A 14,048-nucleotide genomic window follows, 5' to 3' on the forward strand; every position below is an offset into this window, starting at 1 on the left:
AAGACATTAAGAACGGCAAAACACATTAAGAAGATTTACTTATTACGTAGGTATTGTATTACAATTATTGTTGCCTTAGAGTAGTGTTTGTTTTTATTACTGTAAAAAAAGTGTTACAGTCAAGAATAATATTCAAGAAGTCTCCTTGTTTTAAAGCATAATTATTAAAAAAAAATTCTTAAAACAAAACTTGTTTAATCTTTTATATGCTAAGATGCTTTCACTCTTAATTATTTAAATAGTTTTCTTTTTTATTTTCCAAATTGATTTAAAATTTGAATAATATTTTTTTTATACAATCAAGAATTTTGCTCATTATATTTTTGATACTACTTTTTACAGTACACTACTTTTTGTATCATAAATGCAACTAAAATGAAAAATTTGAAAACTCTAAATCCAAAATTGGCAGTGAGAATGTTTTTTTATTACACGGTGAAAATTTTTTATTTTTCAGGTTTTAGAATTTACGAGTTTTTAGTCCATTTATAGTATAAAAATAAGTTTAAGGTAAAAAAAAATTGTCTCAAACGGTACAAAAATATTAAAAAGATACTGTAAACGTCCCTTTAAATTCGTTCAATGATGTATAAAATTCTAAGCATTACGAAAAATTGTACATGATAGATTTTTTTTATCTAACAATAGATTAATTATTTTACATTAAAAAGTTAATCAAATTTTTTTTTCCAAGACTTCTCAAAAGCCATATGTTTTTACCTAAGTTGTCAAATTACAGGTTTTATGACTACCCTCTATAATAGCGGCAAATTTAAAATTATTTAATTTATGTTTTTGAAATATATTGTCATTAAATTTTTCTATTCCTAATTTAATAAAAATGTATTAAGATGCAGTAATATTAAAACTAAACTTTAGTTTCAAATATTTATGTACGATTTAAGTAGAGCTAGCTACAACATTATACCTAAGAAATTTTACTAATTCCAAAAATAAGAAACATGAATTTTAGAACACATAACTTATTATCACATTAAAAATTTTGAAAACTGAGTCTTAATCTCAAGTAAATACAAAAAAAAAAAACTTAAGTTTATCAAAAAAATTTAGCTAGAACGAATTTCAAATACTTCAAACCTAACTGAGTATTTTTGTATAGAAAAGATTATAACATTACTACTATGTATATACTATTGTATTAATTTTTTTAATTATTCATTATAGGGCATAATGTATTAAACAAGTAAAATATTACATAAAAGCAATTTTAGAAAGTTCAAATAAGTCTTTAAAATTGTAGTGTGTAATGAATTTATAAATACCTTGAATATATCTTGAAAGAAAATTATTTTTTGAGAGAACTTTTATCAAAGATTTTATTGTATTGTTTTTTTTTAAAGTTTGTATATACTATATCAAATCGTAGTTTCATATCCGAAAATAAAATGACATTTTGAATACTACCAAGTAAAAATCAGTAGTCTACACCAATGATTCTGAACCTTTTTCTAGTGGCGGAACCCTTTTCAAAAGTTCAACTTTTCCGCGGTACCCCTAACTTAAATTTTACATAAAATTTTTAATTAAATGAATATATCTTTAAGTTTCGAAAGGCTTCGCGGAACCCCTGAGAGGCGTCGCGGAACCCTAGGGTTCCGCGGAACCCCGTTTCAGAAGCACTGGTCTACACTCTATACTTAATAATTATTATCAAGTTACATTTTTCTAGTAGATTAACTGTTGACAAAACTTTTGTAGGAATTTTAGGAACAACTTATACTTTTAAGTTGTTAACGACAAATATCTAAAATTATTTTGTACAGTTTTTCATTTTATTGCTTTTAGAAAAAAAAATTCTCAAAACTTTATTTTTATCTTTACTACGACATTTTCGAATTATTACAATGTTTTATAACTTTTACAAGAAATTACATGCCTGTTTTTATAGTACATTAAATAATTTATTGTTAAGTACTTTGAGCAGAATAACTACAAACAATATAAACGATTAAATAACAAAGTTATGAAAATACAGAAGGCAATTTTTAAACAGTTAAATAAATTTTAGTTTACCAAAAAAAAGAAGATTCCTTGATAAAAATAAAACTTGTCTGGGTTTGTATAAGTACAGATTGGATTTTATGATTCAAAGCTATGTTGAAAATAACTATTCAAATTTATGTATGTTATGAAAAATAATAAGAAAGTGCTTAAGTTTTATATTATATTTTTATAAAATATTTACTTAATCTAAGCATTAAAAAAAAATCATAATTTTAATTATTTAGTTTCACTGGTATAAAAGTAAGGTTAAGAATTATTTTATTAGCAAAACATTAATGAAACTGATAAAAACTTTCATGAATAAAACTCTGGAAACTATGTGTACTTTAAATGTACTTTGTGCAAAAAACAATTGAAACTAATGATATGGTAAGCTTTAACTGTTAATGAAAACGTATGAAAATTTACCAAAACATACGAAATAAGCTAAGAACTTATTTAATTAAAAAAGCTATACGCTTTTAAAACAGTTTTAAAAATTGAAAAGTAGGCAACAATAGGAGCTAAAATTGGATTAAAAAGGTAAATATATTGTTTGCACTTAACAGTTGTATATCACAAAAAACCTTTTCTTAATCGTGTACTTTTAACTTGTCAGTTTTCTAAGTTTAGAAATCATAAGCTTTTGGATTAAAGACAATAGAGAATAAAATGATTGTTTTTTATAATGCATTTTCAAATTTCTTCTAAAACTTCAAAACTTTCATCAGAGTCAGTACTAGTACTCATTTTCAAGTCTTCAGTCAAATCAACGCTTTCTTCGTTGTATGTTTTTGGTTTCTTTTGTTTTTTGCGATTATTGGGCATAAATTCGAAATTGTATTTCGGTGCTTCCTTGACAACAGTCACAACTCTTTCGCAGTTTTTGTTTGTTTTATACTGTGAAAAATATTGTGTTTGTTTCTTTATGAAACTGAGAACAGTAATATAGTTACTGTTGAGTTTCTTTTGGGCATAAAATGTTTCAACTACGGGATTGTAAAAACTTACACTTAAAAAGTACTTGTACATAGAAATATACGTTTATGTTATTTTAATTTTACCTAGTAATAAAAAGTATATTATTGTAAGCTATAAGACTGTATGAAAAGCATTGAGAAAAAATTGGTTGATTTTACGGAAAATTATGAGAATTTATCGTACAAAACCATAATTTTGTTTACAAAATCCATAAAACTCAATTGCACAGTTTTTTAGGAAAATAACTTTTTAAACCGACTACAAAATATAAATTTGAAGAAATAGAAATCAGATAACTCTTTTTAAAATAATAATATTGTCAGTGAAATTGACTAAAAATTAATTATAAGTATCAAAATAAAAAATTGTAAGTATACTTATATCACGAGAAATAAAAAATCACATGTAAAAATTAAAACGTGTTTTAGTAAATAACAATACATGACTAAACTATTCATTGCTATCACTATGTGACTAAAATTTATACGTACCATTGTATTGATATAAGTATGTTATTCTATTAACAATAAAAACTCTTTTTAAATTTGTGTTATGCACTGGCTAAAAACAAAAATAAACTGAAATCATTAGTTATTCATAAAAATAACATATTATTAAAAATAAAAAAAATGAATAATGGTTTTTTACTGTACTGAAATACTTATTATAGAATACATTCAAATGTTGATTGTTGTAAAAACGTAATAAGTGATTCAAAAATAATATAATTAGTATATGTAAATACAAAAGAAACAACTAACTGATTGTATTTGTTGGCAAAATTTATTGAATTGATCGTGTGTTTTAATGAAAAATCCAAGGGCTAGTGAAGGATCGATGTCATCAAACAATATTTTTCGTGGAAAGTCGCAATGATACGAAGAATCATCGAATGATTTGTTTTCTTTGGAACACGCCTGAATTGTTAAACTAATAATATTTGCATTAAACCTAATAATCTTGCTTAAAAAATTTTTTTACTTATGTATATATAGTAAGATAGCACTTAAAGATAAAATAGCAAGTTTATGAATATTCTATGGTGATGTAATCCTAATAAAAAGTTATCTTTATTTTAAATATTTTTGTAATAACAAGAACAAACAAAAAAACAACAGAAAAAAGTTGTGATAACAGTCCCTGCAAATTTATATGAAAAATTATTAATAGAAAATTCACAGCTCACATTAATACTACTTTAGAAAAGTTCATTTTTAAGCTAAAACAGTTTTGCTGAAAAAAATTACAATTATCTTATAAACTAAAAAATTAGTTTTACTATTTATCTAGTAAAAAGAAAACTAACAATAATAGATCTTAATAATTTTATGTTGCAAAAAATATAATTTATAATTTTTTATATTTTTTATAAAAAAACTTGTATATATATATAAGAAGACAAATCAAAAAAGTTTTATTTAACACATGATTAAAAAAAAAAACAATGTTTAACACTAGGTCCGCTATTTTTACGCACTTGATTTACAATATCTTCCATTTATTTGTCTAAACTTTTTTTCACATTTAATCAAAAACTGACAATCTCTAAAGAACATAGGCTAGAGTAAAACACTGTATTGTTTTGATAATTTGTTGCTTAATGCCAGCTGGTGATGACTAATAGTTAACCTTGCTTAACAAGTTAAATTACTTTTTTATCATCTTTACAAATTGAGTTACACAAAACTATGTTTCAGAAACTATTATAAAAGTAATACAAAATACAATTGTATAAGAATTCCTTTTTTAAAATTGGGAAGTTTTCAGCATTTTAATATTTCAATTTTTATTCTATGCTAGTTAAAAAAAATCTAAAGTACCACTTGAAGTCAAATATTGTACTTAACATAAAATATGAACTCAATTTTTACTTAAAGTAAGTAATAGAATCTAATAACATTTCAACGTGTACCAATCCATCAAACTACTTTTATACTCAGTTTTTTTTAAATCACAAACTAAAAAATTTAAACCGAAGTAAAAAAAAAAGCTTCAACTAACAGGAATCTCGGGAATGTTTTGAGTTGTGTGTGGATCTAAAAACACCAACGATTTGTCAGAAAATCCGAGAAAGTAAAAAGCTTGGTTCGGTTTCCCTCCCACGCATCCAACAGAGTAAGGATGCTGAAGACATACCTGTTATTTTATATATCTTTAGTTGAGTAATTTTTTTACCATCATATTCTTATTAGTTAGACATACATGAGCTTTTTTTTTATTACAATTTACTTTTATATATTTGGTTGCCCCCTTTATACTTTTATAACAACTTAGATAGTCATAATTTGAATTATGGCAACTTGAACAATCATGTAACGAAGATATACAAGAAATGTATAAAAGCAATTTGTAAGTATACACAATCACTAGTTGAAATTTATCTGGCACCACTTATAAAATAGAAGTTAAAAAGCTAAATCAGCTAGACTGTTCTGAATAGATAAAATAGATATATCATAATATGCATGCAAAACTATCTTTTTAAACTTTTAGTAGTCTACTAAATTGCCTAATAGGGGTAATCTATATCATATTTAGACAACTAAAACCTCAATGTAAGCATGTCAAAATTTTCATTAAATAATAATTAAAATTTACTGATGTAGTAAAAGTACTTTAAAACTATTTGATATTTTCAAACTACTTATTAATAAAATCGTTGAAATTTTGATTACAACTATTGTTTGCACGCAACCACTTAATTCAATGTTATGAATTGGTTTACTGACAAGGCTATGGTTGTCTAAATCTTTAGTAATTTATGTAAACCTTTAGTAACCTTTTTTTAGTATTTTGCTCTATGACGTTATTTCTGATATCAGTTTTTAGTAATAACTTACATTTTTTAAGTTTTAATTATTGCTTATATAGTTAAAGTTTAAAGTTATTAGCTTTAAAATACGATAAAACTGAAATGTATTTTACATATTACTAAGAAGTTTTTGATGTGGTATTATACAAAATTAAGTAAATAAATTAAGTAATATGTAATGTTTATGAAACAAATATTTTGTTATATTCAATTTTATTGTAAATATTTAATTTCATAGTAGCATCTAGATTATTTTAAGTAAATCATCTAACCTAAATATTTTAAGACAAAACATACTTGAATATTTTATTTAAAGTAATTTAATAAAAATATTATAACTTACTTTTAAGTGTTCTAGATATGCTTGATTAAAACTGTCTAAACCAAGACGAACAGGAACAAGTAGTAACAAGGGTTTCCAAACTTTTGATAGTTCTTTTTCTAATTTACTCTGATCATCATCTTTGGCTCTTGAAAACAGTTCTTCTTCTAAAAAACAAAACAGTTTATTAAAAATAAGAAGATTAGAAAATTTTTTAATAAAAAAAAATCTTTTTAATCAGTAATTAACCAGGGTGTACATTTATTTAAATAAATTCAACTAACGAGTAAAACTATGAGTAAATGAACTTATAGCTAAATTATTACAAACTAAGAAACACTTACTAAGCATTTTTAAGTTTGTACAAATCAATACTAGGCTCATTAGTTGTTAAAGCTTCATTTTAATTTTCTTTTGGGACTAAAACTTAACAGGATTTTTTTACGATAAAAACATAAAAATAAACTTATGCACTTCATTAATGCTTACTTACTAGTCAAAAAATTAGATTGTGAAGGAATTGTTAATAGTTGAGCATAAAAGTTACATACAAAAAATCTTGTAATGTTTTATATTAACTGTTCAAAACACTGGTTTGCAATAGTGTTTAGAAACATAATACTAATTTTTATAATTTAAAGTATATCAAAAGCTAAAATATTGCTGAAAGGTTTACTGTAAAGTTGACCTGATTTCAACTTCTAGTATGTATAACTTACCAATAGTATCAATATATATTGTACTTGGATTTGTAACATGAACATGTAGGTTATTTATCTCATCATACTGTGACAACTTTCTGCAATGATTATCCATATGTAAGTTTAATCTTTTTATTATAAAAAAATTTAATCTAAAATAATACTACTCTAATAAAATTTTTGAGTTGTAAAAATTTATACACTAGTTGTAATTGTAGTATATAAATAATGTTATGCTGTATTGATGAAAACGATAGAAACATAAAAAATATAGTATTGATGATATTCAATCAACATCATTTTAGTTAACCAAATATTAAGTGCTCTATGAGTCTGAAAAGATTAAAATACTTATCTTTACAAACTTTGTAGAACTGTTCATTTTAGTAGATAAATAAATGTTGTTAGTCTAATGTAGTTTAAAATTATTTGATAACAAAAAAACAATGTTTTGATTTTCTAACAAAACTTATTTTTCTGTATCTTTAGAACTTAACGCCCTATGATATTATCTCTACCGAATAGATATTATATTTTCTACAAACATTTTATCATTTGTTTTAATTTGAACTGTTTTTTAACAACAATGATAAATCCAAAACAAAAAAATATGTACCTTAGATCTTGATACTACATTAAATTTAAGTACATTTTTATTTGGAATAGCAAAGATTTTTTCAATTTAACCAAAAAAAATTATAATTTATTTCAAAATAAGTATTTTACTAAACTTTGTAATTCAAATTATTTTAAAAACATTTCTGTTATAACATATACTTTTATTTTGTATATTTTTTTTATCTTTTTAATTGAACATCTGGTTTAAACAAAAATACTTATTTTACTTGATAGCATGGCATATGGAGTTAGGACCAAACCATTCTCCCACATTTTTACCGTTACCAGTACCCATAAGAGCAATCTGATGTATTGAGTATCTAGATGATCTTTTGTCTATTATCTGATTAATGATATCCCAATACTTACTATCAGATCTTAAAGTCCTGTTATGAACTCTTTCTTCGTCATACAACCAATCTGTTTAAAAAATAATGCTGTAAAAACATATTAATTGCAATATTTTAATACTTAATTGAATTATTAAAAGACAACCAATTAGTAGGTTACAAAAAACTACTAAAGACTATTTGTTTAGACTTCAACTCTAAAAAAATTAACTTAAACATTAAAAATGCTATTGTTATAAAAAAAATGTTTTTTATACTTTACATGCTAACAATGCATATAAAATTAAAATTTTAATCAAACTTCTTACTACTTAAAAAAAATTAAAAGTAGACTAAAAACAATTGGTATGATAAGTTAAGAAATAAAAGTGATAAAAAATAAAATTACTATGATCTTAACAGCCAGTAGCTTGATACTCTAAAGTATGATTATGTATAAATACTCACCAAGCTATAAATATATATTATATTGGTAGCTGTCAAAATTGCACGAAGGGTCACTTTTGCACGAGCAGAAAGCTTTGCACGGGTTATTTTTATTTTTTTTACTATCACTGTTAGCCCTAACCGTTACCCTCGGTCGGTAATTTATATATTATTATTTTCATAATTTTATTTACTATTATTTTTATTTTTTTTTTACTATCACTGTTATCCCTAACCCTTACTCTCGGTCGGTAGATTTATTTTCTTTAAATCTTTTTTTCAATAATAATTTTTATTAGTTATCTTTTTATTTTTACTATCACTGTTACCCCTAACTCTTGGTCGGTAGCTTTTTTTTTACTGTTTTTTTAATAATTTTGTTTTTTATTTTTATTAGTTCTATTTTATTTTTACTATCACTGCTACCCTTACCCTCGGTCAGTAACTTTTTCTTCTTCTTTTTTTTTAATAAATGATTTTTTAGTCTTTTTTCTATGTTTTTATTTTTTCTGTATTTTTTTACTCTTGTGCAAAAATGTAACTTGTGCAAAATTGACCCTTGGTGTAAAATCGTCTTTGTGTAACTTTTTTCCCTCGTGCATTTTGTGCCCTCGTGCGATTTTGGCTTCGTGCAATTTAGTAACCTGGTGCAATTTTGTATTCGTGCAATTTAGACCCATTCTCATATTGTATGTAGTTACGTTTATTGATAAGTAACTTTAATTTTAAGAAACATGTGTTTAAAAATTTCTAACATTAAAGTTATGATCACAAGAAAGACATGATACTTGACCCTTTTTTAGGTTCAAAATACTTTGGCTAAATATAAACTGCTTTGTATAATTTAGCCAATTTATATACTTTTTTTGTATATTGAACAAAAAAAAGCGCTCAAAATGTTTGGTCAAACAGCTTTGTGCACAAAAAAACTTTATCAAATCATACACCACTTGTCCTGGACAATACATTGTATAAGGAGCTTTATACACAACAAAGTATCTAGTTAAACTATAGTAAAACTTGATGAACAAACCAGTTCCAAGGTAAAGTCTAGTGAATGCTTCAGCAAGCAGCATTTGTCCAGATCTCAGCATACATCCCCATCCGCTGTCACTAGATGGTCCATCTCCTCCTATTTGGCAAAACCCTTTCCTGTAGCTACACCATATCTTTGACCTATGAGAGCAGGTTGATTTTACAACTTATATTTAAATACTAACCTTTAAAAAAAGAAACTAAAATTTTATACCAAATAGTTTATATTTATGTATTTTAACTAGAGGTCTTAATGAAAAAGCTAGTAAATACATGGAAGTTTATTAAGTGTCTAATAGCCTGATAAACATTCTAACTTGAGATACTTCAGGAAGTTTTCTTTATCTTGTGGTAGATTAAACTTTTTGCCGAACACAATAAATTCTTCCTCGTCCTGCCAAGTTTCAATTACAGGAGAGGCAATGTGCTCGATTATTGGTCTCACTTTTTACAATTTAATTAATTATTTTTTAGCTCTCTTGACTAACAAATACAAAAATTACAATAGAAACCACTATAATGGTATAGAATCTATCTTTCTTTAAAAAATATATATGAAAAATTATTTTAAAAGTATTAATTTAATGCAAAAACAAATAAATAAAACACTCTCTCAAGTTTTTTTTCTGTGATAGTTTTGTTTTTTTATATTTGTTTTTGCATTAAATATGAATTAGCTGATAATGTTTGAAGTATTAATTAACAAAAAACATTTATACTTAAATTTAAAACTATTTTTTAACAACTTTTGAAAATTTCTAAATGAAAAAAATATGTAAATAAGCAGTATGTAACATAAACTTTTTTATACATACTAGATTTCTGCCATTAAGATTAAACAGTTTAACAAAGTTTAATTTCATTAAGTTTACCTCACCTTAAATTAGAGGTTTTAATTCAAGTAAACTTATTTAACTTTATAACATTTTTGTGTTGAACAATATAAAATAAATAAATAAATTTGAAATATTTATTCCTAATGTGCAGAGCAACAAATAGGTAAAATAATGTTTGACATACTTTAGTAGTTGTAAAAACAAAAACAAAAAAGACTTATATCAGGCAACCTTCATCTACAATAAATAACTTAGTGAACTAAGAACAATTTTATTTTAATAAAAAAGAAAAGTGAATCAAAAATTTTATAAAAAAAGTTAGTTAACATAAAAAAGCTAAAACTACATATTTTAAACACATAAACATATTTTAAGAACTAGTTACTTAGACCAGTGGTCATCAAGGTGTACACTGGTGCACACTAGTGTGTACGAAATTTATTTTGGGGTGCACGAAACTTTTAGGGTACACAAAACTCATTTAGGGATGCACAAAATTTTTAGGCTACAAAAAAAATCCAGTTTTATTATAATATTTATCTAGTTTAAGCGACATAACAATATTAAATAAAACATTTTAAGAGTACTGTACTGGGAATTTTGTAGTGATTGCAGAGATGTGTTCAATTAATAAGTATGTAATACAAAGTCATATAAATAAAATATTATTGTGCAAACAAGGTAAACCAAATAGAAAGGTTCGTTAAAAACAGGATCACATGATAAATTTCAGTTTTAGTTGTTAAAAAGTTTGCATGTAAATATAAACTGAGTTATTACTTTTTAGGAGAAATGCATTAGTAAAAGTGTTTACGTAGTCACACCACTAGCAGCATTTATTAAAATTAGATCTTGGGGTGCACCAATTTTATTTTTGCATTTTGGTGTACACAGATTTTGGTTAGCTTGACGACCACTGACTTAGCTTAGACAACCATACTGTTTGTTTTTGACTAATTATAAAACTTAGTGCTAAGTTCAATACGATTTTATAATAAAAACTTTAAAATACTCAAGTAACTTGTTAGCTAAACAACATTTTTCAATAACAAAACCTTAAACTTTTACATTGTCATTTAAAAAGAACGTATTAGTATATTTTTTACATAGTTTACTTTTTATTCTTCTTATACCAATAATTACATTTTATCTCTCTGACAATTAAGAAAATATACAATTCAATACTCCTAAAAAAACAGTTGACACAACAAAAAATAGATAAACTTTATTTTTATAGTTTCTACATGCTTTAATTTTTAGTATTTTCAAAGTATTTATCATTAATTACAAAGTTATAAAGTATTACCTCTAACACAATTTTAAAAAAAGTATTTAAATATTCATCAAAAATATACCTGACACAATAAAACACATTTAAAAAATCTCTTTTAAATCAGACTATAAAACAAAAAGTTTACTTAGAAGTTAAAAATAAAGTTAATGTTTTTAAACCTTTTTAAGTTTTTTATTGTCTAGTTTGAAAACAAACCTATTTCAGTATGAGTTGTTATTGAAAGGTCTTCAATTTGCTGTAGCATTTTATTTGTGAAAGTAACAACTGTATAGAAGATAATAATTAAAAGTTCATTTACTAAATCATCACTTGTCATAAATTATAATATAGCTGTTCGTTTTATTTTGTTTTGGTTCAATTCAATTTAAATAGTTTATATGGAAATTTTCAATTATTTAATAGTCTAATTCAAAAATTAGTTAAACTTAATCTCTTAAAACATTAAGAAATCTAAAAAAATGGAAACAAATTTAAAAAACTAAAAACTTGTCAAATTAAAATAACTTTTACCACTTTAACTTAAACTAATTTAAAATTTTACAAAATAAGTAAAATTTGATTCAAAACTATATAGGTTTAAAATATAATTTTAATCACATTTAAATTTTTAAAAAATACAAATTATACTTTAGAAGTATTTTTTTCAGTCACAGTTTGAGTTTTTAAAGTTTTCTTAAGTCTTATAATCAATGTAATCATAATTTTTTAATTTGGTTAGTCTAATGCAGGGGTCGGCAAACTGCGGCCCACGGGCCACATTAAAATTTTTATTCAAATAGTTTAATATATTAACATTTTCGAAAGCACAAAAGTAACATTTTAGTGTTATATTTAAAGGACATTCTATTGCCTAATTTTTTTTGTTCAAAAAAAGTATTACTAAGTATTAAACATAGTTTAGAACTTGATTTCTTGTTTCAAAATTGGTTTTGTAATTTTTCTGATTCAAGTATTAGTTCTAACGGTTAGTCATATTTTTATCTATTTTTATTTTAGTTTATCGCTCTGTATTGTGTTTTACAGATTTTTTTTGTGTCTGATGAGCCGCTCTGCAGAAATGGCGTAATACAATAAGATTTAAACAAAAAAATTAGTGTCTTATATTTAAGGCCATAAATAGGGGGTTAGAAGCTTGTATTTGTATACATAAGCTCTTCTAAAAAATTTAACTCTAAACTTTAAGAGAGCTTATAAGAGAACTTAAACAATTTCTTTCAATTTTTGAGATATTGACAACTTTCTAAAAATAAATAACATATGGTCCTTAACTTTTTTAACTCCAATTTTTATAGAAAACTAAAATTTAAATAATTTTTTTTTTTTTTTTTTTTGAGTTAGAAACTTTAGACATTTAAGAAAAAATAACTAAATTGTCTAAAAATATGAGTTAGAAAACTTTTTAAATATTGAAAGTAAAAAATTTTGAAAACAAATAAAAAGATTATTTTAACTTAATTTTTCTAAACAAAAACAACTGAGGTGCGTTGTTTAATATCAGTATTGGACTAGTTGTAAAATTTGATGATTTTTTTTTAAATATATAAAAATATTTCTAGTAAAGTACCAGGTTACCACTCCACAGTGGGCTAAAAAAGGGAATCAAGCGGCAACTGCCTAAAAAATAACTTTGCTGAATAGAAAATCAAACTAAGTATTAAACATAGTTTAGAACTTGATTTCTTGTTTCAAAATTGGTTCTGTAATTTTTCTGATTCAAGTATTCAAGAATTTATGTAAATTTAAAACCATCCAGTTTTTGCCTTTTACAGTGCAAAAACTACTCAAAATTCTTCATAGTTTTTGTGAAAAATTTGCTTGCTGAAAGTAATAATTAAAAAATCTGAAATACTTTTTTAGAAAAACTTTATACACCACTTTGAAAAAAGATAATTTAATTAAAAAATTAAATGCTTTAATATAATTTTTTTCTATTGATATTTTTTTTCTAAACAAAAGTAAATAGGCATCAAAATATTTTGTAAAAACCCTAAAAAAATATTTATATACCCATAAATAGAACTTTTTGTGATTTTGTAAATAAATTCCTTGTCATGTGTGCTATAGGATAAAAAAATGTCTGCAATAGGTGTTTTGAGATATTTAATTCTTAAAAATACCCTATCTTGCCATAAATACACCAATGAAGTTTTGGAAAGAATACCAGTCTCTTTAAATGACAAACAATATAATTATTTTTAATATTCAAAGAATTTGAATTTTTTTAATAAGCACTAAACCAAAGAGAATAAAAAATCCTAAAAAAGTAATTCAAAAAAAGCTTCTAATGTGTTTTTAGCAGTTGCTGTAGGCCTTAATTCTGACATAAATCTTAGGGATTTTTGAGTTATTTTCAAATTTAAAAACAGCAAAAATTTGCTACGTTTAACCTGACGTAACTTTTAATATACTTAACGCAGAATGAACTAATCCCATTTATAAAAAAATAAACCTAGCTCTAAATAAACAAAAATCTTGGTTAAAATTTTAGTCACTAAAATGGTAAATGACCGCTTTCCAGCCAACTGTGCTCTTTTAGAGTCAAAAAAAAACTGTCCTGAGTGACCAAAAACTGTACTGAGTTGTCCTGAGATTTTTCAAATCCTTTAAAAAATATTTTTTTTTTAATAGTAAAAATCAAGCTGTTTAACAAAATTGGTTATAAAATAAAA

General features: G+C 24.1%; 1 protein-coding gene across 1 annotated transcript; it reads right to left on the reverse strand.

Annotated features, from left to right (window-relative positions):
- Positions 1–2,142: 2,142 nt before the first annotated feature.
- Positions 2,143–11,711, reverse strand: LOC145833983 (cysteine protease ATG4A-like). Its single transcript, XM_082941281.1, has 9 exons — positions 11,575–11,711; positions 9,567–9,693; positions 9,248–9,390; positions 7,666–7,858; positions 6,839–6,918; positions 6,141–6,286; positions 4,987–5,121; positions 3,747–3,902; positions 2,143–2,904 (listed from the first exon to the last, which is right to left on the reverse strand). The coding sequence occupies exons 1-9, from the start codon at positions 11,693–11,695 to the stop codon at positions 2,701–2,703; spliced, it is 1,305 nt and encodes a 434-aa protein (XP_082797407.1). The 5' UTR covers positions 11,696–11,711; the 3' UTR covers positions 2,143–2,700.
- Between the last annotated feature and the right edge of the window lie 2,337 nt (positions 11,712–14,048).

Source organism: Thalia democratica, chromosome 4 (genome assembly GCF_965202585.1).
Source record: "Thalia democratica chromosome 4, ktThaDemo2.hap1.1, whole genome shotgun sequence".
NCBI classification, from domain to species: domain Eukaryota; kingdom Metazoa; phylum Chordata; class Thaliacea; order Salpida; family Salpidae; genus Thalia; species Thalia democratica.

What these genes read in the sequence shown, in the direction of transcription:
- LOC145833983 (XM_082941281.1), bottom strand. Translation starts at nt 11,695, where the DNA reads ATGACAAGTGATGATTTAGTAAATGAACTTTTAATTATTATCTTCTAT. An exon ending in AACAACTCATACTGAAATAG is followed by an intron (nt 9,694 to 11,574) that starts GTTTGTTTTCAA and finishes AATTGTAAAAAG; the next exon opens with TGAGACCAATAATCGAGCAC. An exon ending in AATATATATTGATACTATTG is followed by an intron (nt 6,287 to 6,838) that starts GTAAGTTATACA and finishes TTTGTTTTTTAG; the next exon opens with AAGAAGAACTGTTTTCAAGA.